General features: G+C 38.5%; 1 protein-coding gene across 1 annotated transcript in view; it reads right to left on the bottom strand.

Moving 5' to 3' along the window:
• The window catches only part of OCA2 (OCA2 melanosomal transmembrane protein), a 179,470-nt gene that overhangs the window by 65,964 nt on the left and 88,031 nt on the right, over window positions 1-25,475 (bottom strand). Inside the window, exons 15-20 of the mRNA XM_051608617.1 lie at window positions 22,334-22,481; window positions 20,659-20,716; window positions 19,041-19,149; window positions 7,433-7,560; window positions 3,067-3,126; window positions 1,991-2,095 (exon numbers count right to left, since the gene is read on the bottom strand). Coding sequence (XP_051464577.1) covers window positions 1,991-2,095; window positions 3,067-3,126; window positions 7,433-7,560; window positions 19,041-19,149; window positions 20,659-20,716; window positions 22,334-22,481 — 608 coding nt within the window. The remainder of the gene's footprint in view (window positions 1-1,990; window positions 2,096-3,066; window positions 3,127-7,432; window positions 7,561-19,040; window positions 19,150-20,658; window positions 20,717-22,333; window positions 22,482-25,475) is intronic.

The following is a 25,475-nucleotide window of genomic DNA, read 5'->3' as shown; positions in this document are numbered from 1 at the left end:
TCCCACATCCCTACCCGGCACCTGGTCTGTCAAGGCTATGACCACAACAATCACAAGGGAGACTGTGAAGCTGGAACCTTGTGCCAGGAAAGGATGGGATCATTTACAGCTGCGTAACAGCAGCTGCCCCATACTCTTACATCACTAGGGCATATGAAACCAAACTCATACATAGAAACATGTCAGTATGAGCCTCTGCTTCTGCATACATGCTTGTGTTGACCTCCAAACTGTTGCTCACACTGGGAAACTCTGTAACTGAGTGAACTATGTGGGTGAGTAAGTGAATTTGCTTTGAGGATGTTTATCTGCAATTAATAATTGCAGCTTGATTCTGTAAATAGGAAGTTAATAAATAGAAGAAGATCTAAGAAATACCTATTGAATTGTCTGTTTATTACACACGCTCAATGCCCAGTTAGCAAAAAGCTATTCCACAAAAAAGCTGGGTGTAAAACATGTAATACTCCTCATCAGGAGTTCATAACTTCAACATTTATAGGGATACACAGCCTTCCAAAACCAAATATTGCTTGTTTTGACAGTAAGAACCCAGGGCCAAAGAAACAAAAGTCATTTTTAATGAGAGTTATAATCTTAACATTATACCTTGGGACTTAGGAACTTTCTGATGCAGAATGACAAAGACCAAACCCATTAACTGTGCTAGATGATGCTATGTCTCAACTTCAGTCTGCCATGTAACACATCAATGCCTTAACACCTCAGCTAATGACTCTTCTAGCACAGCAGAGAGTATGCCTGCATTTTTCTTTTTTCCTCCCTCCACTCTTTGCCTATTTTAAAATAATAAAATAAATAAATTGTAGCAGTCTCTTAAAGTTCAGCCCAGAACACAGTGAAAAAGATACATGTTTTAAATGTCTGAAATCTTGGGGAGGAATCCCTTCCTATCTATGTTTCACTCCCTCAACGATACAAAAGAAGTGGTCTTCAGGCATCACAAAAGATTTCTGTGTTTCAGTCCCATTCCCCAAACCCTGCTCCTTTAAAAGAGGGTCCCTTTCAAATCCTGTAAAAGACCCTTTGGCCTGCACATGCAGGTGCTTTTTGGTATTGCTCCTAACTGATTTCCATAGACTAGCTGGACGTGAAGTAAAACCTTTGAAACAAAGATTTTTGCATTATTGCTAAATAGTACTCAAGTGTTTGCTGGAAGGCAACTCATCCTGAACCAGTCTTCCCCTTCATGCCTATTGCTTGCAGTCTCTTGTTAAATCAATCTAATTCCACAGAAAACACCAGGCTAATCAAATCAAAATAGTATATTAACATATAATAATAAACTGCAAATACTTCCAACCTGACATAGACCCTATACGAAGCATCTTAAACCTTTACACAGATTAAGGGTGAACATGACCACCCAACAGCAATGGCAGAAAAAATCATACTTAGATGAGAACATGCTATAATGGTGAATCATTCCCTTGGAATAGTGAAGGGATTATTGCACTTTAAACAGAGAACCTGATTGAATAAACCCATCTCATCGTGCTCTAATTTGTTACAAATTGATACTGTTCTGATATTAAAAGTCAGCTGCTAAGAAGCATTTGTTATGCTTGACATTATTTTCTGGGTTTGAAACTAATTACATAAGTAAGGTAGTAATAAAAGATTCAGTGCATAGAGGGAAAAAAATTAATAGCAACAGATGGATAGTGACAGTTTCCAGCAAAAAGGTAGTTTTACTTTTCAGGTACAGATGTCAACACATGAGGAAAAGTGGAAAAATACAGTGAAAACAGTCCTTTTAGTCTCATAGATAACTGAATTGCTGGCAGCATTGGCCAGCTAGATGCCTAAATGATATGAATAAACTTGTAATAATGATTCAACCTCAGGAGGGAAAGTAAACTACAACATTACAGAGATAAAAAAACCACACCCCATAAATTGTAATCAGGCAGCCTAGCTCCCTTGCCAACATGAGGAAGAGAAAGTGCAAGTGCTGCAAGCCCCCTACCATTGTAGCTGTGAAAGGAATGTTGTCGATCACAGAGGAGGCCAAAGCAGACACCCAGAGCACCAAAATGATGGCCACTGCCAAGCGCTGCTCCTCAGGAACCACCTGGAATCAAGAGAGATCGAATTATAACTTTGATGAGACCACTGTTGCTCTGTCCCCTCGATGGCATAACTGCGTGTTCTTCCCAGTTTTAATTTATCAACATTTATTACTCCTTCAGGCTTCGAGATAGGAAAAGCATCTTAAAGAAAACAGTCCAATATTTAATAACACAATTCTTGTTCTTTTCCCAAGAAAATTCTAACAAATAGAAATACAAAGACTGATACTTACAATAATCATACTTACATTTCACACAAGAAATAAACTGTGCAACTCTGAATTTTCACCTTTTACTCTTTTTTTTTTTTTTTTGCTTTTTTAGACTACAGAAAAGACTTTCCTTTTGCATTCATTGCTATGTTTATTCAGCTGTGGACAGATACATACATACTAGGGCCACAAAAATCATAGGGCTGGAGCACCTCTCCTATGAAGACAGGCTGAGAGACCTGGGATTGTTCAGCCTGGAGAGGAGAAGGCTCCAGGGAGACCTTATAGCAGCCTTCCAGTACAGTAAGGGGAAAGCTGGGGAGGGACTGTTTACAAGGGCATGTAGCAATAGGATGAGGGGAAATGGTCTTAAACTAGAGCAAGGTAGATTTAGGCTGGACACTAGGAAGTTATTTACAATGAGGGGGGTTAAGCACTGGAACAAGTTGCTCAGAGAGTTGGTGGAGGCTCCATCCCTGGAAACATTCAAGACGAGGCTCTGAGCAACATGATCTAGTTAAAAAGATCCCTGTGCACTTCAGGGGAGACTGAACTAGTTGACATTTAAAGGTCCCTTCCAACCCCACACATTCTTTGATTCTATGATACTAAATATCACCCACACCGAGGTACAACATGCTTTCTTGATATTGTTGATGCAGGTATGCAACCACTGACATTAAATTAAAACTTAAAATATTAGTCATTATTCTATTGGTGTAGAACTATTTTCCTTACCTGTTAAAAAAATTTAAACATACCTTTATTAACAAAGCTGTCTGCTCTCCTATATAATCTATTAAGTGCAGATGAGCCAAAGCCTTAAAAGAAAAAAGACATTGATATCAACTAGTGAAGTACCTGATGCAGTTACATTTCTTTCAGTGGATGTAAGCAAATATAACAAATATAACACCCATTCACAAGGTATTGATACTAAGATCAATAAATTATTGATATTTATCTCATGTAGCTTCCACAGCAATAGTGCAATCAGTATAAAGAAAAGAGATGGTAGGAATTGGTAGCTGTATCTGCAGAAGTGGGTTGGTTGTGCTGAAATGACTGGTGGAATTGTTTAAGAGTGTGGGGCATGGGAATCAGGCTGAAATTTAAGTATTATGTTCTTCAGTGGATAGATGGTTTCCTGAATACCTGAATACAACTGATTTTAAACAAACTTCGCCAAAATCACAAGATAGATCAAAGTATATAATGTGTTTAGAAGGTCAGATGAAATCAGGCATCTTGTCCTCAGTCTCAGATGAAGGAAAGAGAAAGCAAAATCTACTTTTCTGTTAAAGATCTTCCTCAGACCCATAAAAAAACAACACTACCCATCTGCTAAATCAGGCCAGAATTCATGAGTGAATGGAAATTGGTGCAGAGGCAGCAGCACCTGAAAGGCAGGAAAACCAGGTCTCTGATGCCCAAGTCGAGCACACAAACCACAGGGAGGAGCCCTGTAACCACTGGACCTGGGAACAGCATGGGCCAGGGTACTCTGAACTCCCATTCCCATTTGTACAGAACACTTAGACAACATCCCAGACAAACATGGTTACTACCATACTGGTCAGACTTGGTGATCTCAGAGGTCCTTTCCAACTCTGACTACTCTGTGATTCTGTGAGAACAAAAAGACACAGCAAGATTCCAGCCAAGTGGTGATAGCTCTGATCTCTCCTTGGGCAGACAGGAGAATGCACACAGACTCTTCACACCCCAGGAGAAGGATCTATTCCCTCAAACCACGAGGTAAAAGGTGATTTTAACTCATGAGAGCTAGCCTTTAACTCACTTTGTGTTTTCTTTTCTTACAGGTGTCCAAAATGAACTAGAATTTTCAGGTTGAATGGGATATATCTTTAGAGACAGTGGTGCAAAAAAAAAAAAAAAATCAACTTGCATGCTGTCAAATTCTATGACAGAGATGAACAAAAATGCTAATAGGCACTGAGTGGTGTGGGATAAGACACAGTAATGTCAGAGTGACAAAGGGGCTGTGATTCAGACTGGCATTCCTATAACTGCAGCTTGCTAGGTGGCAGCTGAACACTAATGGTTTGGGTATCACCAGATATTTAATTTGGCCCAAAAACTGTATTTCTGTTCAATAATTCACTGCACAAGAGAAGGCATATTTAAAGACTCAGCACTCATTAAGACTTTAAAATACATACACAAAGCCCTTATATTTTTTTAAAAATGGACATTTTTTCGTTACTTTAATTTCCCAGGAGAAAGTTTCCCAATAAATTAATTGTTGTTGATAATTTTAAGTTACCATTTTCATTCTAAGCTATCTATGTTGTTTTAAGAACTCAAGGTGATGAAAGTGACTTTTAAAATGGATGTCAAAGCAACATTTTTAATGAACTGCAATGGTTTTTTCTGCAACTGCTTTGCATTCACACTTTGAAATAAACATTTTAACACATAGCTGCCAGCAGCCAGAGCTCAGAGTTACATTCAGTTAACATTGCTACATTATTACTTCACTATCTATTAACACAACGTATTAGTTTCCAGTAACACTTCAATTTTTTTCTGGCAGCCAGACATGATACTACAAAAAAGATCTTTGGAAATGAGGGAAGAAGAGAGTGAAGGACATGCACACCACTCCTGCAATAGCCAACTTTAGGATGTCTCTACAGTATCTAGAACAATTGCCTGCAAGCACCTAAGTGGAAGTCAGCTATCAGTAGCCCACAACTGGCCTTCCCTGGCTGCAAACCACACAGAGACTCTCCTGGATATTCTTGTCTTCTCAGAGGAATAAGCATTACTGCACTAATTGGTACCTTCAAGCATCCTAGCTCCTGTCTGACAGCTCAAAATAGATTTTTACTGCAGAAAAAAAAATCATGTACCATTTTAGATCAAAGTCTAATTTATGCTGAAAAATTTGTCTGAAACTTTTATGGACAGCATGTCACAATGACTGTTGTAAATGAACTCTGCCTGAAGGGATTAAGGTAAAATGTCGATTTTGACTATAAAATTGAACAAAATACTGTATTCCTGAGAGGAGTAAGCACTTATGTCACAAAGAGACAGAAGAAGCGAAAGATTTTATAACCTGTAACAGCCAGCTGTGAAAAAGGACTAAAAAAACAGTTGTAAAGATGAATTACACAAAGGACATAATAGAAAACCAGAGTTTCAAAGGATTTCCAGTCTTTTTTCATTGCAAAAGATCTACCAGACTGGACCAATGAGCACCCAAAGGCAGAACCTCCAAGAGTGCCCCCATGGCTCTGGAACTTAATTCACATTTTCTAAAATGAGTTGCAGTGGAAGTCTCACACAGGTTTTCAGATGTGCCTTGCAATAGGAAAGGGAACATTAACAGCAGTAGGAAATAGCTTCAGACTAGGAGCCATCCAAGATGAAGGATCCCCAAGGGTGAAGAATATGAGCTGACAACACCGAGTGCCTAGCTCAGATTTCTTACACTTCAGTGTGTAGCTTTTGTTTTGACATTTTTCTTCTTGACATTGTTAACCTAAGGGGAAGAAAAATGCCTTGGCAAGGACTGGAAGCTCTTGCTAATCCAAAGGGTAATAGATTCAGATCAAAATTAGCAGTGATGATACTTGGAAAATTTTTCTCATTCATTTATGGGGAAAAATTTACTGTCTTGCTTTCTTTCTTGATTATGTGTTAAAGTTTCTTTCCTGACCTTAAACTGCTGTTCTACAGAGCAAGGAAAAATATCCTTTCATTAGCAAACTATGCACTGGTGACCTGAGAAACCATAAAAACAAAGTTCAGTGAATTACAACAGTTGTATCTGAAGTCTGGCAGTAAATGGCAAATAACTTCCTGTGTGTTTTACTATGTTATTGTGCAGTCACAGCATTCAAATCAAAACTGTTCAAGCCAAGCTAAAACAATAATTACATCAGGGAATGCAACTAATAAACTGTTACAGCAGCAGCAGCAGACAAAATAAACATGGCTTCAATATGGATTCCCTATAAGAGCCAAAAAATGCAAAGGCACATAGAGCCTGATAACATAGGGAACTAAAAATTGCCTGCACTGAGGGATGTACAATAAATTGACATTTCCCAATGAATGTTAGACCTACTAGCTCTCAAACAAGCTTCCTAATGATAATCAGAGTTTCCATTCATCTTCTCAGAGCTTACCTGATTTGAACTTCCAGATTGGCATTAATTAGAGTTAGTTGAATTACTCACTGTTTGTATTTGCTTCAAATTTTGTCCCTTTTACTGTTGGTGATTTTTTTTAATAGATCCCAATGTAGAAATTCTTGGATTCTTTGCAATTACCAGGGTATGAGGGGAGGGTGAAGAAGGGAGACAGTGGAAGCAGATTTGTTGTTACAGGCTTTTCCCAGGCTGCTCACTCAGACAATTTACTAGCCATGGCAGTGTCAGTGGTCACTCGGGTTTTATCAGTCATGCTTCTACAACCTAACTACATCATTTAAACCCAACAAATAACTAGTAAAAATATGAGGCATTCTAGGGAATGCACATAAGCCTAACTGACAAGTAAATGTGGATAATCATACAAATAATTATCCAAACACTTGGGGTAAAAAGAAATCCTCTTGGACTACACAAAAGCATCAAACAGTAAATAAAATGGGATAGAAACATGGCTACACTGTTTCTTTTCCTCAAGCAGACAAATACAAAGAAACTACACAACAAGATATCAAGGCATTTCAAGTACTGAATATCCTTTTAAATTACAATTGCAAACTGAAATTCAGTGGTATTATCCATTCAAGCCATTCAACTCTGGTTTATTCTCATTCTTTTATTTTTCCTCTCATTTGCCTAAGTAAATGTAGACATATAAGTCACCAACAAACTTGGAAACTAAAATTCCACTTACAGACAATTATTATATGCAGCAAATGCCGCAGAACAAGAGAAGTGAGACCAACCCTACAGTGCAAAATAGAAACTCAAAGATTTCCAACCAACTTCCACCACTCTGCCATTACTTTTTGTACTACTCTGACTACACTTGATCATCAAGATTCCAGCAGGATTGGATCTGCAGGAGGTCCCTGCCCAGGAATGTAATTCACATTTTAAGTTAGTTGTAACTATTCAGGCTTTAGAAGTCATAGAAACTTACCTCCATGAGAACAAACAATGCTGCAAAGAAAAGGAGGGTTGCCCACTCAACTCTGTTCAGTATCATCTCAAAATCATGGATGTCTGCAAGCACAAGCAGCCAAATGGCTCCAAATATTGCAATCCAGCCTGCAAGAGAGATAGAACAACACTTTACACTTCATAGACTGGTGATGTGCCACCATCAGAGAAGATACAGTATTGCCTTTTTCAGGCTCTTCAAGACTCACTGGTTATGTGCTCTAGAAAATAAACAGAGGCAGGGATAACTCTTAAAACAGAAGGATTGACTTTAAATAGCAAAACAGGCTTTCCAGACAGGATCCCTCTGTCCATCCTGGGGTGTTTAAAGACACATATTTTGTTAACGGAGTGAGAGAAAATGCAATCAAATGCCCAGTCAGCCAGATAACATAATCAGCACATCTCCTGTCCAAGCAAGGCTCACCTTCTCTCTGCACGATTAAAAACCTTTCTGGAGGTGTTTGATTCCTCTGGCATATATATCTTAAACAATATAATGGGATTTCAGACATGAAACAAAAGGCCTTTGGGCATTTTTTTCCTCAGAATGATGCTTCCCTTTCCGTCTTTTCTATTTTTTTTCCTAAGTAGCGATGATTCTTTTTCTTTTAATACATAAAACTATCATATTTAACTTAAATTGTGGAAATAAAGCCTCCCAGCTATTCAAGTTATTTCTCTCTTTGCTGTGACTATTTCATACAACTAATGCTATTTCATATATTCACAGTCAGAAAGTGATGGATTCACAAAATTTCAGAAGCAGCGAGGAAGGAGGAAAAAACAAGCATCTTTGCTGGCAAACAAGTTTAATCATAAACTTATAACCAAATACCAAACATAATTTAAGGACAACAGGCCCCTGTCACAAAGCAGATAGATAAATAAAGTGAACCCTCTCCAAAAGCCTTCAAGAACCACAGTTCATAAAAGTTTAGGCCATTGAATTTACAGCTTGTATGTAAGTGTTTTCCTGATAGGTCAAAACAAGAAAGAGATTCAAAAACATCCAACAGTTTAAAATGAAGCTATATTCCATCCTGTTCAAATATACAAGAAATAAAAATGTTGAAGGTTCTCCCTTTTCATGAAGCTGGGAACATCATTAACAATTTTCTCCGAAAAAACCCTATACAGTGTCACATTCCCTAGTCTACAAATTCATTGTACTTTCTCAGATATATTTTAGGAGCTTTCAGTGACATACTGCACCCTTCAAATGAGAGTTACAGGCTAACTGTGATCAGTAAGGAACATCTACTGAGCTGCAGTATATTTCAGTATAACTGCCAGAAAGCCAAAACCAGCAGCTCAGGAGTTACAGGGCAATGAACCTGGTGAAGGGTCTAGAGCAGTTGCCCTTCTCTATTTCCAGCCACACCCCTCAGCAACCATTTACGTACAAGACTGACTTTTGTAGCTTCAAATGCACACAACCTTGCTTCTCTCCAAACAGCTGACACATTTTCTTGTGAAAAAGGATGACATTTTTACCACGCTTTGGTAAGGGACTCCAAAACTGATCAAACAGTGGTAATACTCTGTACTGCTCAGGATAAATGCTGGGTTCTGGCACAAGCTGAAAACATATGCAGGGATTTTGTGCACCAGACTCTGGGTAAGAGTGTAGATTGAATATTGAAACGGCATATGGCACATAGAGGATCTTCCAGGAAAATGTTCTCAAAATCCTTGATAATCTCATTTACACCAAAGGTAAATGAGACTTTGTAAAAACAGGTACAAACAGGGACAGGAGTGCTCAAGGAGTTTCCCAAGTAGCAAATGAAAGGGAGAACTCTTAAGTTCCTGTCCTCTACTAGGGCATGCACTGGCTAATTTTCTTCTAACTGACAAGTTTTGGCTGTTTTCTGAATTCCGGTAAATAACAGTGGGCTCAGCTCTTCCTTAAAATCATGCTGATGGCACTTCTGCAGGAGTACTGCAAAGGGTAGATGTAGCAACTCAGGAGCTTAGTAGCAGAATTTTACTGCTATTGTGCACAAACGTGACAACATTACATTTTGTATGCAAGTAAAACCAAGCGAAGAATTAAAGAACAGCAATTTCTCAATCATTCTGGAACAATCTGTGATAAGATCTTGGCATTATTTCTACCCTCCTGCATCCAACAAAAACAAATCAACTTGAATATGCTATACAGAGATAACAATCATTTGCTAAACCTAATGAAATATAACTGAATGGCTCAAAAGGTGGACAGAGCCAGGTGTTTCCAAGCACCACGAGTGTTGCCAGCATGTATCAGCTCCATGCACATGGCTTCACATGAGAGAACAGAGAGAACATGGACAGGCAATGGACATGTCCTCCTGCCGTGCTCTAGCAAGTACAGCTCAAACCCCTCAGCTACCAGCTCTGGCTGCACAGAGCTTATTTCAGTCTCCACACACAGTCTGATCAAAGTGAATTTCCTCATGTCTGAGAGGGAGCAGAGAGAAGGAGAGAGAAAGGAGAAGGTCTCTCAAGAAATTTGGGTGACTTTATGCAAGATTTCTGTTTATGATGCCTTTTAGTACAATGGTTTGACTTCAAGCACTCCATAGTTGGATGAGAGTAAAATCTTCTTTTGAAGCCTGAAGGCCACAGTAGTTGGTGAATGCCCGTAACTTCTTGACTGACTGGCTGCTGGCTGCTGGACTGCTTGTCAACCTTCAATGAAAAACAAACATGCGGCAGCCTACCTTTCTAAGTGGGAAGGATTTCTAAGGCTTTTCCAAGGCCCTTCTAAGTCCATTCATGACAGTGAACATGCTATAGCAGTGTTTTATATATTTGGGTAGCTTTGCATCTGCCCTGGATTCACTTTGAAGCTATACTTTCATTTTTGAAGAATTGAAAGTACTAAGATGCATTAAAGAATGGCTTCTCTGTTCATTTCTTTTCTTGCTTTCTGGGCCTCAAAAGATAGCCAGAAAGAAGAGAAATAGAAACAATTTTAAAAAATAACTTCTCATTACTACAGTGGAAGCAAAGCCCATTTACAGTTCCACAGATCACTTCCTTTACTGCCTTTTCAGTGACTCTGTTTCACAACAACTGATGTTCTGAAAAAGTAACATTAAGAGAAACTGAAGCTAAACTCCATTTCTGCACTGTTATGGTGCTTGTTGAAGACAGTGACAGTTTCTATTTATTTTAGGAAAAAAAGAAAATGAAATTTTATTACAAAATCCACCTTGCAAATTTATAATGCATTCTTCACAGAAAAAAATGCCCATGTCTTCTGTCTGTGACCAAGAAAGAAAAAAAAAAAAGGTACACTAGAAATAGCTTGAGTGCTTTGCTTTTCTCATACACTTTACCCAGCAGGGAAAACCACCTTTGGAACAATAAACATCTCATGATGAGAAACACAATTGAAATCCTACTCAAAAAAACTCCCAAGAAAACAAACCACCAACAACCTTATTTTGAAATAATCAACCATAAGAACTTGACAATAGAAAACAATCTAATAGAATCAAATCGAAGTCTAGAATATGTGGGAAGGTAGGTGAAAAAGAAAGAAATGGAAGAAAAAAATTACTGAGTAATCTGTAGGTCTTTCAAATGCTCATTAAGAATTTCTATTCCTTAGTAAAAGTCATTTTGCCTAACCTACTACCAGCTCAAAAGCATAATAAGCTTCCTTCTAACAATGTGAACATGCAGACACCGTATGTTCACTGTATGTGCATGGAATTTGAAATCCTACCTTTATGAATACTGAGTACACTTACAATTCATTTTTATGAAAAATGAAATGGCACTTGAGACATTCGTACCGACAATCAAAGCCAGGGTAACATTGCATGATCTCAATGCTGGCTCAGGCAAAACAGTGTGCTAATCAAGAAATACAGGCACATGGTACTAAATTTAGCTAGAAAGAGGTAAAAGTGCACAAATGCAAGGTGGGAAGCAACTGCATGCTCAACAGGTCTGCAGAAAAGACTCAAGAAATACAGTGGATCATAACTGAACCTAAAGGCCCACTGGAATACAGAGAAAGGATGGTAAATGGTAAATTCTGTGAAGCAAGATCTGCTCTCTTCATCCCTGGTAAACCATGAGAAGACATACTTTAAGAAAGATGGGTAACAAGGCAAAGAAGTTAAGCACAACCGACAATCTGAAAGGTTGACTTTAGAGGAAAAAACAAATCAATCCAGGATATTTAACTCAAATATAAGCTGATTAAATGGGTAGTCTCAAGTCTTCAGGTTTGTACCAGGCTGCTCCAGAGGGCAGAGAGAAACTTGTTGATGGTAGCAGTAGTGGGTAGGACAAGAGGCAGTGAAAAGGAGGTGTAATAGCAGAAAGATTCAGACTACACACTATCCAGGGTCACATATTTTCAGCAGTTGAAAATAAGTAGAGTTTTCTAAAAATAAGCTAGACCAGCATCTGCCTTATGAAAATATGCAAACTATTTGCAAACAATGTGATGGGGCTTTTTGACATTTTTCACTGAACAAAGTAGGATATTCTTCTTCTGTGATCTTAACAATCTCTAGATATAAAATGGCCTCAGAAACTTCTTGTGAATTGTATAAATCCTTTTAGCCCACACTGTCCATAACAGTCTTACCAGCCAGAACATGTATGATACCTCTGAGTGATTTTTTTACACAGCACATTATTGAATACATGACAAAGTAAAGTACATCACTGTGTTCCAACAGCTTAGTCAGAAGAAGTCTGATTAACTCCACAAACCCTCAAAATTTAGCTTAAGGATGTATGCCAGGCCTTCATACACTATGGTATAGTTGTAATGTTATGTAAAGTAAAGCATACACTCAACTATATTCTTATACATGCATATAGAAGTACTTGAGTGAATAAGTTAAATCACAGATGTATTTCCAGTAGTTCTTGCTCTACTTACGTAATATGTTTCACCAGTAGTTCTGAAGGTGAATTACAACGTCCTGTGTTTAAGTTTCTGTAAATTTTTGTTCTATTTTATCAGGCATCCCTGAAAATATACATTCTGAAATCATGCTGAATGTTTATAAGTAATACTTGCTTTCAACCCATAAGCACTGGTTTATGTTTAATATTGGTTTTTTTTATAAAATTGCCATCTTGCTGGTCTTTTTGAGTGGTCTCTTCTCATAGGCTTAACTCCATGGAAATAATTTTCAGTTGTTCTGTTCTATTTGTAGTACCACAGTGCAAGGCTACTCCTTGGGGACAGAATTTTGATGCTGACAGTCCAGGACAGCTTGCACCACAAGAAATGCTTTGTACAATACAAGAACATGAAAAAAGCTGGTGGAAACTATAATCCCATGCAAGGCAAAAGAAACATCTATCTATGCTGATAGAAGGTAATGCCAAAGTTAAAATCCGGAAGCGTAGCATAAAACAGAGGAGTAGCTGCCCTGTAATCACACATCAGCAGATGTGCATGAGGAAAGGATGGGCTGGACTTCTTTGCATAGCTGTAATACCATGAGGTCAGAATGCAGAATTCACTTTCACCATTGTATTGTCATATCAGCACCTAACTTTTGTCTAATCCTCCACACACAATTTTATAGATGAGGTAGGATGGCATCCAAGATAGAACACTGAAAGAAAGAAAATCTACTTAGAGATTGCTGTGTCTAGGCACTGTATCTAAAGGTAAGGTATGTTGACAGGTGTATAGCTGAGTATGTTGTACCAATCTGTAAGTCTAAACAATTTACAGTTATCTCAGTGAAGGTCACTGCAAATAAACACTCTATCGCCATAGCCTTATTGACTCTTGTGAACCAAAAATAATTGAGAAGATGCAAATACCAAGATAGAGGAAAGGTCAGCTTTTCAAGAAGTAAGCAATAAAGTGCAAAAGCTGCACTAGCAGATATAACTGTTACTGGTTCTTGGTGGTTTTTTTTTGTTGTGAAGTGTATGGGCAGCTGCAAGGACAGAGGATATTTGCCATGCTTAATTACAGGCTTGTAAAGATGACTGTGCATTTCAAGGGCAGAATTCTTTTGAATACTATCCTAAAATAAATAAAGACTGCAAGGACCATGGAAATCAGATTTCTCTTATTTTCAGAATACAATATTACGCTGCAGAGGAGAAATACCCAAGAACGGGGCCAGATTTTCTGAGTCTGAGACAATGCTGACTGCACCAATTTAGCTCCATTCCAACATTCTCATTATTACAAAATAATTGTCCAGTTTATTTTTAACTCATATTCATCTGTACTGCACCACAAATTTTTTCAACATCACTATGAATCAAAGATGTATTAAGTCTCTTAAATACAGTGACATCCATTCCCATTTTAAAATAATTTGTATCTTCATGGTGTGATCAAATCTCCATGCTACATACTTAGAGACCAAAAGGTCAGTCACACAGGGTGCTCTTCTTGACCTCAATGTGAAGGTACTAGACATCTTAAACCAACAACATTGCATGCCAGAACAGATAAAATAATAGACAAATTAAGAAATAGCAGGTAGGACAAGAGCACTATGTGAGGACAAATATGCCAGACTCTGCTGACAGTTGTAGCTGATACCACCTGGGGAAAAGGGCTGCAGATCAATCCCAGCAAACACTACTAGAAGGTCCTGGAAGGGCTGAGAACCTTCAAAGAGGAATGCCTAAAAACATGGCTCTAATTTTTCCTCTATTTTACTGCAATAGGCTGGAAACTCTTGTCAGATGCTACAAGTTGTTGCTCTGTTTACCATACAAGGTCAGGAACTAAAGAAACTACTTTAATTGTGGAAAGTAGGTGGAGCATTAATGGAAAACTGTGAAAGAAAGAAGCTGCCACAGACAAGAGTGCACTGGGTGAGTAATTGCAGCTAAAAAGGGACACATAGTGATACCAAAGGCCCCAGGATTAGCAGCAACTCAAGAGTGGCTCTTTACAGGTGACAGAGCAAACTTAGGAGCTGGTAAAAACCCATTTTGGGGGTTACAACAAGACAAGAAACAAGTATCTAACACACATACAATACACCACATAGGATAACATTGGGCATAATGCAGAGCTCAATGCCAAATTTGAAAAAGCTTTAGAAAACATATAAAAATGGGCTTAAGAAGGCCCAAGAACAGAGAGGAAGAAACCATCAACATCAACACTATTCACCTCCTGGTAAAGAGGAGGACTGCACACCTATCATGCTCATCCCACCAATGACCTGAAGATAGCAACGTTTATTGTGACTTCTCCCAATCTAAACCTGTGAACCCTAGCACCCGGCAGACCATGAAAGGGTGACCCTAACAGTAGAATATAAGGAGTAGATACTGGGAGTATTTTGGGATTTTGAGGTTTTGGTTGGTTGCTTTTTTGTTTTTTTCCCCAAGAGTTTTAACTGTATATTGTTAATGAGTCTTGTTTTGTATTAATTAGATCATTTGGACTGTCTTAGTATTATAAGAGGACTACAAATAGCCAGGTTTTGTGTTTTGCTTACACTGATACAACTTTTAATTAGACTAACAATAAACTCTTAGCTTCAGGTACAAGGAATGCTCCCCTTTTTGCCCACAAGATCACATTACCAGGTTAACAGTTGGACTTATTTCAAAGAAAAAAATCTGATTACTCTATGTTTCTATAAGCATAACATCACCCCAGATACTTCAAAAATGGGAGCCTACTGCCAGAAGAGAAGGCACTCTTAATCCAAATGTTTTGGGGGACCAAAACCATCTACTTCACTGAAATGAGTGAAGGACTTTCCAGACAACCACTGGCAGAAGAGAAGGCACCCCTAATCCAAATGTTTTGGGGGACCAAAACTTTTTGCTACAACTTGCTTAACCTTTCTCTGTAGATACAATTTTGGTATCTTTTGTTCTGCTGAAGCCCTTTCCAATTAATGTATTTAATTTCTCCTGTGAATTTCCACAAGAGTGTTTTCTGAGAGAAGCTAACTACATAAATGAGCTCTCACCAAACAAGTCTGCAAGTACTGAGGAACTTTAGCTTTAGAGAAAGGATGGCAGGGAAAATTTAGACCTGGGATATTTGCCCAACAGAAGTGGTATGGAGAGGTGATTTATAGAACTTGTCCTAATACTCAGAAAGGTCATAGTGACCAAATTAGTTTAAAGAACAAAACCATACTTTTTTAAAAAGTTCATAAATCTGTGGGTTTTGCTAGCACTGCTTTGGTTACCGAAGCTGACTTTAGTTAGAAGTGAAATCCCCAAATAATCAAATGTCAAGTCAAATGTCCATCTAGATGTTATGGTTTTTACGTGTCTATGACTAAAACTTGGAATAGCTTGAGAAGACATCCTCTGACATACAAAGAGCAAAGTGATGTAAGGTACAGCAAATTATTTCATGAATTAGACCTTTAAAGTAGGTCAGATGAATCACAGCTGTTGATCACCTCCACTGACTACTGACCTCCTCCAGAGATTACTTTAAGAGCAGCAGAAGTTGAAGCAGTATTTAGCTTAAACATTGATGTCTGAAAGATCATAGACATCCACAGCACTAAAAGAACCAGAATGGGCTCAGGCAATTCCATGAAGACATAAGCCCTCTGCAGAAGCAAACAGAAAAGCCAAGATAGTTCCCTCCAGATTTATTATTTGAAGCTCTGTCTTCTGCTGGGGCTGAAGCAAATACCGGTCCTAAATGATGGGAAGAATTCAAGAAGTCCCCAAACCTCTCTCTTTCCCCTTACATAAATAATTAATTCATCTAAGGAATATGAAAACATCCACAGATCATGATACCAAAGGTTCACTCATGCTCAAGTTCTGTCTCCAAATGTGAAAGTAGTAGCAATACTGTGGGAATGAATATACAAAGAAGGCAAACATACAACTGTATTTCTCCTGGCATACCTTCCCAGCTCCCAGCAGTCTGCAGCCAAAATAGAGACAGGCAGTATTTCTTTTGTTTGCTCTCTTTTGTTTTGCTTGCAACTTGTTTCTTGAAGACAAGAAAAGGAGGGTTTGTTGCAACCTTTTAAAAGGAAGGAAGGACCTTGCCCTGCCTCAGAAACTCTCAGCCTGGCCCTGGGAAAGAGGCTTCCAGAGGTGGAATAGAGCAAGAGAGAGGGGGTCTGCAGGAGGAGGGATTCTGCATTATATGCAGAGACCACTGAGAGGGGCATACATAAAACTGGACCACAGAGGTGATGGGTCCCTCTTCATGGATACTAGAAGGAATTAGAGTTCACAGTACTTCAGCAGCTTGTTGAAATAAGTGAAACCAAAGCAAACAGGAATGACCTGCCCCCCCCAGAAACAAAATGAAGTCAGTTATAAATTGATTTTGTGTATTCTTTCTGATCCAGCCACTTTGAGCATTCTCTATTAGAAAATGAAATAAATATATATATATATATATAAAATCTAGTTTAAATTTCAACAAAATCTTGCTTTATCTTACTTTTAAAATCTTTTGTCTCTTTTGGGGCTTCTCATGATAGTTCAAAGCTTCAGACATGCTTCCCTCAAAGTTAAAGTCAAAATGGGAGGCAGGTACAATCCTCAAAGGGTATACTTTCATCTTTTGTCATCTTTTCTCAGATGCTTTATCCATGTTTTATCAATAATGTAAAATCCCTTGAAGCCAAGTGAAAGCACTGTAGAAGTCTTAAAGTTTGCCATATCTGTTTATTTAAAGTCTCACTACTAATCTCTCATTAACATAGGTATTTCATAGAACTAGACTAAATACACAGGTAAACAGGTACAAGAAAACTGAATAGGAATGTGTTTTGCATTTTAAAAGGCAGCTAAGTATGCAAATTTTATTATTTAAATTAAAATGTCAGCTCCCTCAAATTATAATAATGATTCCAAGTTCATAATGGAAAAATTGTATCAAGGCTGGGGACTGATAAAGAATTCTATAATCTTTCTAATTCACTCTACCAAATGCAATTAAAAGTTATTAGATTTCTAACACTTCAGCCTCCATATAAAACATTATTCTGGAAGAAAATTAAACACTGAACTTCAATCTACTTTCCGTTTTTATGAGAAAAACATATTGAACAAAATTACCCAAACCATCAGAGTACAAGATGTACTGTACTTCAGGAAATTCATTTCAATGCACTGGAGGACTAAAATCCATAGAGATCACAGCAGCACTACTTCAGCAGTGATAAATACGTGACAGCTCTCATCAAGATAGTGAAATTCAGGCATCACCAATGAGATCTCAGTCTAAGTTTGCAGGTTCCATTAATTGTAAATAGAAATTATGTGTATGGTTTAAGATAATTTATTCATTAATCTACAGTTTTGTCATGCATACAGAAAAGGGAGAAATTATGCAGAACACGTACAACCATACTTATGTTCAAGGTTGAAAATGAAGATCAGCTACTGAATAATAGAACCCTGCACATCCAACCAAGCCATTTTTTTTCGTATTTTTTTTACTGGCAGAAAGTAGGACAAAAACAACCATCAGTTATTAAGTTTATTCTTGTATTGACTCCAATTAGTTGGCAGTTTTGAAAGACTATCCTACCAGGAGCATGTGCAGCCAGTGCTATGTGGTCTTGGCTTTTCAAAAACACTTTTAGATGCTGGGTTTCATTCAGAAAAATCCTACATGGCTCAGTGGCCATTTGTCTGATACAGAAAAGTAAAGATGAAAATTTATTTGTTAAATTGCTGATGTGAACTCCTTCCTTATGTCCTTAGCCCTGGTGACTTCAAATGTTTTTCAGTCTGTGCATCTTTCTATGCCTTAGTAATATAGCACTTTCACAGTTATAATACATCAGTACACTTTTTAATTTCCTAACAACCAGTAATTGTTATTGGCTGAAATCACTCATTTCCATGGCCAAGACACTGGGACAGGGAAGTTGCCACAGCAGCTGTGGCACTGCCTGAAATGATGGAGAAGGTCTAACTGACACATCCCCTTTCCTAATCTCATACTGCTCCAGGGCACCAGAACTTCTACTGTCTGCCAACCGCGTCTCGTTGGGTGTATCAGCACTGTCAGAGAACTGCTTAGCCCAAGTCCTCAGCAAGATTTTGGTCTCCCAGACTGCCCCTTGTGTAAGTGCTGCTTTGCTCCCAGACTCATTTGCAGTGACCCAGCTCGTTTCATCTGAGATTAAAATAAATCAAGGTGCAGTACTGAAGACAACTCATTTCAGGGATGACACCCAAACAGCAGCACAGGTGAGTCTGCATCAGGTTTGGGTCTCTCTGCTCTCTACAGTTATTCCAGTAATATCCCAGGTGGCTTTATGTGCTCAGATTCCATCACATGTACCAGGCAATGTAACATAGGCCCTACAGTACAACGATGGTGAGGTTAAATCTGCTCATTCGGTAATGTTTAACCAGCTTGTTAGTACTGGGAAATCAGAAAAATTAAGTCCTGAGCATTCTCTTGTTTTTCCTCCTGGGGTGACTGGGATGTGACTGCATTTTGAAAACCTGTTCTGAGAAACTGCTGTTCTGATTAACCTGCTGTAATTGCAAGGCCAGAGACATATGAGAAAGAGCTTTCTGAAAAGATCCTGATTCAGAAGAATACTGCTGTTTTTTTTCAGGGGGAGGGGGGGGGACGTGTTTATTTTGCTTAGATAGAACAAAACTATGAAACTTACCAAGATCTAGGTAAATGCCTGGAACAAATGAGTTGAGAAAAAACATAAGAATAACACATCCCAGTACAGTCAGGCATTTGATGAGAAGAATTTTGTCTGTTATTCTGTGCTGTAGATAGGGAGAAAAAAAATTATTAACTGAGCTATCTATTATGCTTGGGATTCACAAAAGCATTCTGTTCCTGTATTGTATTTTCAGCACAAAAGACAGAAATATTTAAATTAAAGCATTTCGTGCATACCTATAACAAACATGAATATGTGATCTAAGAGATGAAAGTAGCTAGCAGCTGTTGCATACACCCAGCTGTGCTCTGCTCCCCCATCCCAACTTCATTTGAGCAGGAAAAGTAGAGTTGACATGCAATTCCTACTACAGAGGGCACTCCAGACACTCTCTTTGTTGTTCATATGCCTATAAAACCTATGACATAAACCAGATGTCAGATCTTTTGTGCCTCCTGTACAAATCTGATGGATGTGACAAGCCCACATTCCTATGCAGCTTCTACACCCCCATGCCCAGCTCCTGCAACCCCATACTGATATCCTCATGCTCTCAACCTCAGATCCAGCACTTCCCATCGTGACTCTGCTTCTTTGCTCTAATCTCACTTTTGCCACCAACCCAGGGAATCACCTTCTTCCAGCCTCAGTCCCCCTCTCGTTTCCAGCCTCTTCCACATAGTTCAAAGCTCTACTAAGGTACAAGTAAGTCCTTGCTCTTTGAAAAGGTTGTCTTTTATGCACTGCCTTGAAAAAGGTGTAAAACTTGAAATCATACAATCACAGGATGGTTTTGGTTGGAAGGGACATTAAAGATCATCTAGTTCCAACTCCCTGCATGGGCAGGGACACCTCCCACTAGACCAGGTTGCTCAAAGCCCCATCCAACCTGGCCTTGAACACTGCCGGGGCAGCCACAACTTTTCTTAAAACTTCTTAAAAATTAATAAGAAATACTGTTGGTTTTGTTCGTTTCAGTGTGACACGTAGGACAGTCAAGGACTTGAGCTCCCAAACACAGGCCTGGATTCATTAGTGATGCCAGTGAGGTGGAGAGGATGTGACATTTAGACAACGAAATGTAGGTGAAATTAATCCCACTGCAGAGTTTACATCTCATCTGATCCAGCTTCAGCATAAAGACTTAGACAGTATTAATGTGTGCACAGCAAAGAGAATGGGATTTACCCAAGTGATTTATCCCTCCTTGAGTAATAAAGCAGGCATGTCACAGTGTAGCAAATTGGTATTGGGTACCTCAGAAGAGTTGTGCTCAGTTGTCATGCAACATGGTTACAAACAACCTATTGACACCTTCTGAGTCTTTCTGGCTATGGATTAAAAATTGAAGAAAATGCTGCTGAATCATTTAGTGATCCTTTAAATTATATTTTTCTCAGGAAAAAAAAAAGTATAAAACCTAACCAAAACCTCTCAGTGTGGTTCAGTCACCCTGTCCCACTGAGAAGCCAGCCTACCTGACTGTCATCTTTTTTCTATCATGAGAGTTACTAAATTTGCATTAGATTCAAAGCACTCTCTCTGTATAAATACATAGATAGGTCTGCTTATATAGATACTGAGATAATCTGATAATCTGCCATCTACTTACATTTTTCTGGAGTTCCTGAATATTTGTTTCCCAGTTTTTATCTTCTTGTGAAATTTGCCTGAAAGAAAAGAACACCTGCTTTTCTCCAGAGTGAAATTAGAGCTCTGCCAAGAGTGCTGGAGTATCACTGCAAACAGATCACCCTTTCCCCAGTACTGAGTAACTGGTACCACAAAGGAGGCATGGCCTTCTTCCAGCAGCAAAATTCCCATCAGCATTCACTTAAGGTTCCACTTTTGTACCAAGTTTCACTAATACACAGTCCCATCTGTTCATTAAGAGTCCCACAGGCTTGGAAGGAGGCTCCAGAGTATGGTCCTCAGTATAGGATCCAGCTCCGTGCAAAATACAGTTCCCTTAACAGTTTCAGGAGTTGATGTGTGCCATTCTACCATAAAACAAGAGTTCTGTGCTAATATCAACAAGTCAGAACACATATATTTTACATTTGCATTTTATAATGAAGTTTTTAAGATCCAAATAACTTCATTGTATTATCATCATAGTCAGCCCTTGAGCAAAAAGCCTTGGGGTTTACAGTTCAGGAGTGCTGTTGTTAACACTAATGAATTTTTATATTGCTGCTGCCAGAGGAATCCTAATTTTCAAGATTAAATATACAATTTTTATTTATGCTTTAGAAATGCCTTCTTTAGAGTATTATCAAATCTAATAATGTCATAACCTTTTAAAAATTAGGTGATTTTAACAGCCTTCTTTGTTTTTAAGTAGTAACACTGTCATTCCATTCAAAGTGCACAACATCAACAAAGAATTATGTACACAAAAGTCATCTCAGTACTGGAACAGTTTGAGAAATCATATTTTCATGTTGTTGCTCATGTTGCCTATTTACCACATTTAAGAATGGAAATTAATTCTTTTAGTTCCACTTTAGTTTAGTCAATTTGTTTTCAGAATATTTATCACTGCTATCCTCTGTTATCAGCTTCCATAGCATAACAGCTGTTTTTGTTAGAACATAAATAAAATAAGGTTAGTATTTTTGCTAGTCCTAGTTTAAAAAACCTTCTTCTCTATATAGAAATAGTTAATTATGCCTACACTCATGTTCATACTGAAGATTATGAAGTAATTTTAAAATGCAGCAATTCACTGGCAACATATTTTTCAAACTCAATTCTTCACTGAAGAACACTCAGATTTTTTCAGTAAGAAAAGAAATTACAGTGTTTTAAAATGCCAAAGCCACTATTGAAGGAAACGTCTAATAATCTATTTGTGATATTTTTAAAACCAAAAACTACCTGAAATTTCTAGGCCTTTAAATTTGGATCATATTGTCATACTCTCCAGTTCTTACATCTCAGTTCTGTCGTAAAATACTTTGTGTTTTACCAGTGCTGAGGGTGGCACTTTGTATCTCCCCACCATCCATATGACCAAGAGACTGGTAAGAATACAGGTCTCATCTCAGCAAAGATCCCTGAAAGCCTTCACTCTCAGCTCTTCCTAAAATTACCAGATGTGAGCCCTCAGCTGCTTGAAGCCAACAGAAAGATTACCCACAAGGTTAGCAAAGCCAAACTATCATTCCTGGCTGTAGATTGAGATGAGCAGGAGCTCCCTGCTGGTCCAACACAATGCCAGTGCCTACAGCTTGTCTCCACCAAGGGTCAGAGAGGGAAGATGAGACATGCTGGTCTTCACTCACCTATGAAAGGTCCTCAGCTTTGTCCTCAGGAGCATCTCCAGAGTCAGCACCTTCTGCATCAAGAGGCATTTCACAGCTGTCTCCTCTCTGCTGGCTGGGTTAATGCGCTGTGCAGTCAGTCTCCAAACATAGATCTCATGTTTCAGCTCTAGAAAGAAGCAAAATCATTTCTCTTAAAGCATTTATCTTAAATCAATAATCACTTATCTTAAACCAGGTATAATGCATATGAGATGCACAGAATATGTATCTCATGCCCTGGACTCAAGGCTGTTAAAATTATTGGAATCGTTTTCCAAAAATTTCCCACTTAGGAAGCTGGTGGCACCATCCATTTTGCAGAGCTGAAGGGAACGTAAAATAAACAGAAGCTTTTCAAAAATTTAAATAAATTCATTTCCAAGTCCTTTTCCAAAGAAAAATAAGTACTGTCTTCAAACACTTACAGATGCCTTCCATGAGCTTTAGTGTTGCAATCCTATCACGTTCATTTTACACCAGAAAATAAATTGCCTCTCTCATTATAACACTGCTAACAAGATACTAGTCACTTTGTAGTTACGAATTGCAGCAAATGCTCCTTCATTGTATTCAAAGCAGACAACACGTTTCCATTCACTCTGTGTTCATACATACAGTTTTATCAATGTAAGGCAAAACTGGAATTTAGCACTGTCTTATAGAATACCACTAATCAGATTTTAAAGGTTCCCTAAAAGGACTTAATTCTTAAACACTGAAAATATCCATAAACGAAGCTACTGTCACCTGTGTGCAGACCTGAATGATATCTGATCTGTGTAAGTTCAGACACATCCATTAGCCCTTGAAATTTGTCTCTAAAATTGTGTCAGGATTTTCAACACTTTTTGTATTTTTTTTCCAGCATCATCAAGGTCTTGGAGAATGACTGAAAAGCACATGTTCCTGTTCAGGAAGGACCTTAGACTGAGCAGCTTTGGATTTTCCAGGCAATCACTGAAAAAATAAAATCTTACTATTCTGCACGAATGCTTCCTGATGAACCAACAGGATGTATCCTTACCCTTCTTTTCTGTTCCCCTCAAATTTCATGTTGTTGAAGACAATGTGTCAAGAATTCAAGGCTTAATATCCTAAGAACCCTGTTCAACCAGCAAACTGTTCTTATCCTAAGAAACAGATGTATAAGTCTTTGTACCATGTAAAAAAAATAAAATAAAAAGTATTTCAACCAATTATGATGTAGGCAGTGTTATGAACATTTACTGCTGCAGTTCCTTAGTGGTTCGTCGTATCTATCAAAAAAAGTAATAAACATGTTTCATTCACCCCCTACCCTTCCTTTGTGACGAAGTATTTATAATGATAATACAGAGTGAATCATGTAAAGATCGACCGTAACAAGGAATTAGATTTGACAGAACTCAAACATCTAGGAGCAAAAGGGTGTGCAGAGCCTGCACATTTGACACAAAAAAAGAGATCTGAACAGCAATTGACTCACATTTTGTATGGGTCACATCTATAGGTGAGCAAACATCCATCAAAATGGTAATTTTTGCCTGACCTTTCCAATGCAAGACCAGAAATGTAAATTCCTGTTATTGAAAGCTATCCCAGGTTACTCAACAACCATTGCTCAGCTAAAGCTTTTCTTCCAAGAAAGGATTCACTCCTGAATCCCAGAGGTGCAGAATCTACCACTTTCCTACGTAATACATTTGGTGATTCTTCCCAGGAGCATAATCTGACACTAAATTACATAAAAGTATGGATAAGTCCGCATGATTTTGTGCTGGTCATAGAACGGTATCAGGTTGGTCAAGCAGGACCCACCTTTCCTGAACCCATGATGGCTGGGCCTGATCCCCTGGCAGGCCTGCACTTGCCATGTGTGAGCACACTCAAGATGAACTGCTCCATCATTTTTCTGGGCACTGAGATCAGACTGACAGGCCTGTAGTTCACTAGATCCTCCTTCCAGACCTTCCTGTAGATGGGCATCACACAGGCAAGTCCCCTCCGCATCTGGGACCTTCCCTGTTAACCAAGACTGTTGATAAATGATGTATAGAGACTTAACAAGATCCTCTGCCAGCTCCCTCAATACTCTTGGGTGTGATAGATCTTTAAGCCACAGCTGAAATGCTCGCCACAGAATGATGGCAGCTGTGCAAAACTCCCTTATTTTAAATCTCTGAAAAGGTGGTATTTTTGTTTAATAGTAGAGCAAGACTGAGTTTCAAGCCTTTGAACTTGAAAGTACTGTAAATAGTAATATCTGAAAAAAAACTAGTCTGCTTCAGCTCCTCACTTTCTGGCCTATGGGGCAACAAGCTATTTCAATTGGCAACTTCCATCTCACAACATCCACCTTGAAACTTGTCTGAAATTGTGAGCTGAGAAGTTGTTCCTTCCCATATAGATGAGCAGGACTAGATGGAAAGAAGCTGCAAAATATTTAATGCAACTTCCCAGGCAATTTTTTTTTCTTTGAAAAAGTTTTCTGAGCCCTTTAAGGTGCAAGAACTATTTCTATGATCCTCCATGCTGCCCCAACCTGAATGAGATAGAAACTTTGGCATTTCATTTAAGCAGGTGAAGGGGGAAAACCCCCTTAGTAAGTGAAGGGTTCTTTCTGTATTGTTTTTTCATGCAAATTTCAAGTTACTTGGACTGTAGCTTTGAAACTGTGGCTCACCAATAGTTAAAAAGTGTGTTTTTTTCTTTTTGTCTTGCAAATGCTCATGAACCATAACCATCTGGTTTGTTATGCTGGTTTCTGGTAGCTCGTCTTTGCTAAAAAACCTTTTCTGATCATATCTGTTCACCCTGCCATAACATTTCTCCTTCTTTCAAAATCAAATTTCACTAAGGGTTTTGCTGATGGAGCAAAGCTGACTCTTTCATCATCTAACCAAGATGCAGATCCCCAGCAGGTAACTTCATACAAATGATCTTTATCTTCTCTACTTCAGAAAGGTACAGCTAGCATCACTCTATCTGGTTGAGGATCTTAAGGATCTTAGAGGTCTTTTCCAACTAAAAGGATTCTATGATCTGTGCCACAAACAAACCCACAGAGCAGAGAGCACTACCACTTGCTTTGCACATTCCTGTCCCATCTCTGAAATGCCATGGGGTTAATATCCAGGTTCAG

The sequence above is a fragment of the Apus apus genome, chromosome 1 (genome assembly GCF_020740795.1).
Source record: "Apus apus isolate bApuApu2 chromosome 1, bApuApu2.pri.cur, whole genome shotgun sequence".
NCBI classification, from domain to species: Eukaryota; Metazoa; Chordata; class Aves; order Apodiformes; family Apodidae; genus Apus; species Apus apus.
Note: the sequence above shows the minus strand (reverse complement) of the source record. Positions and strands in the feature narration are given on the sequence as shown.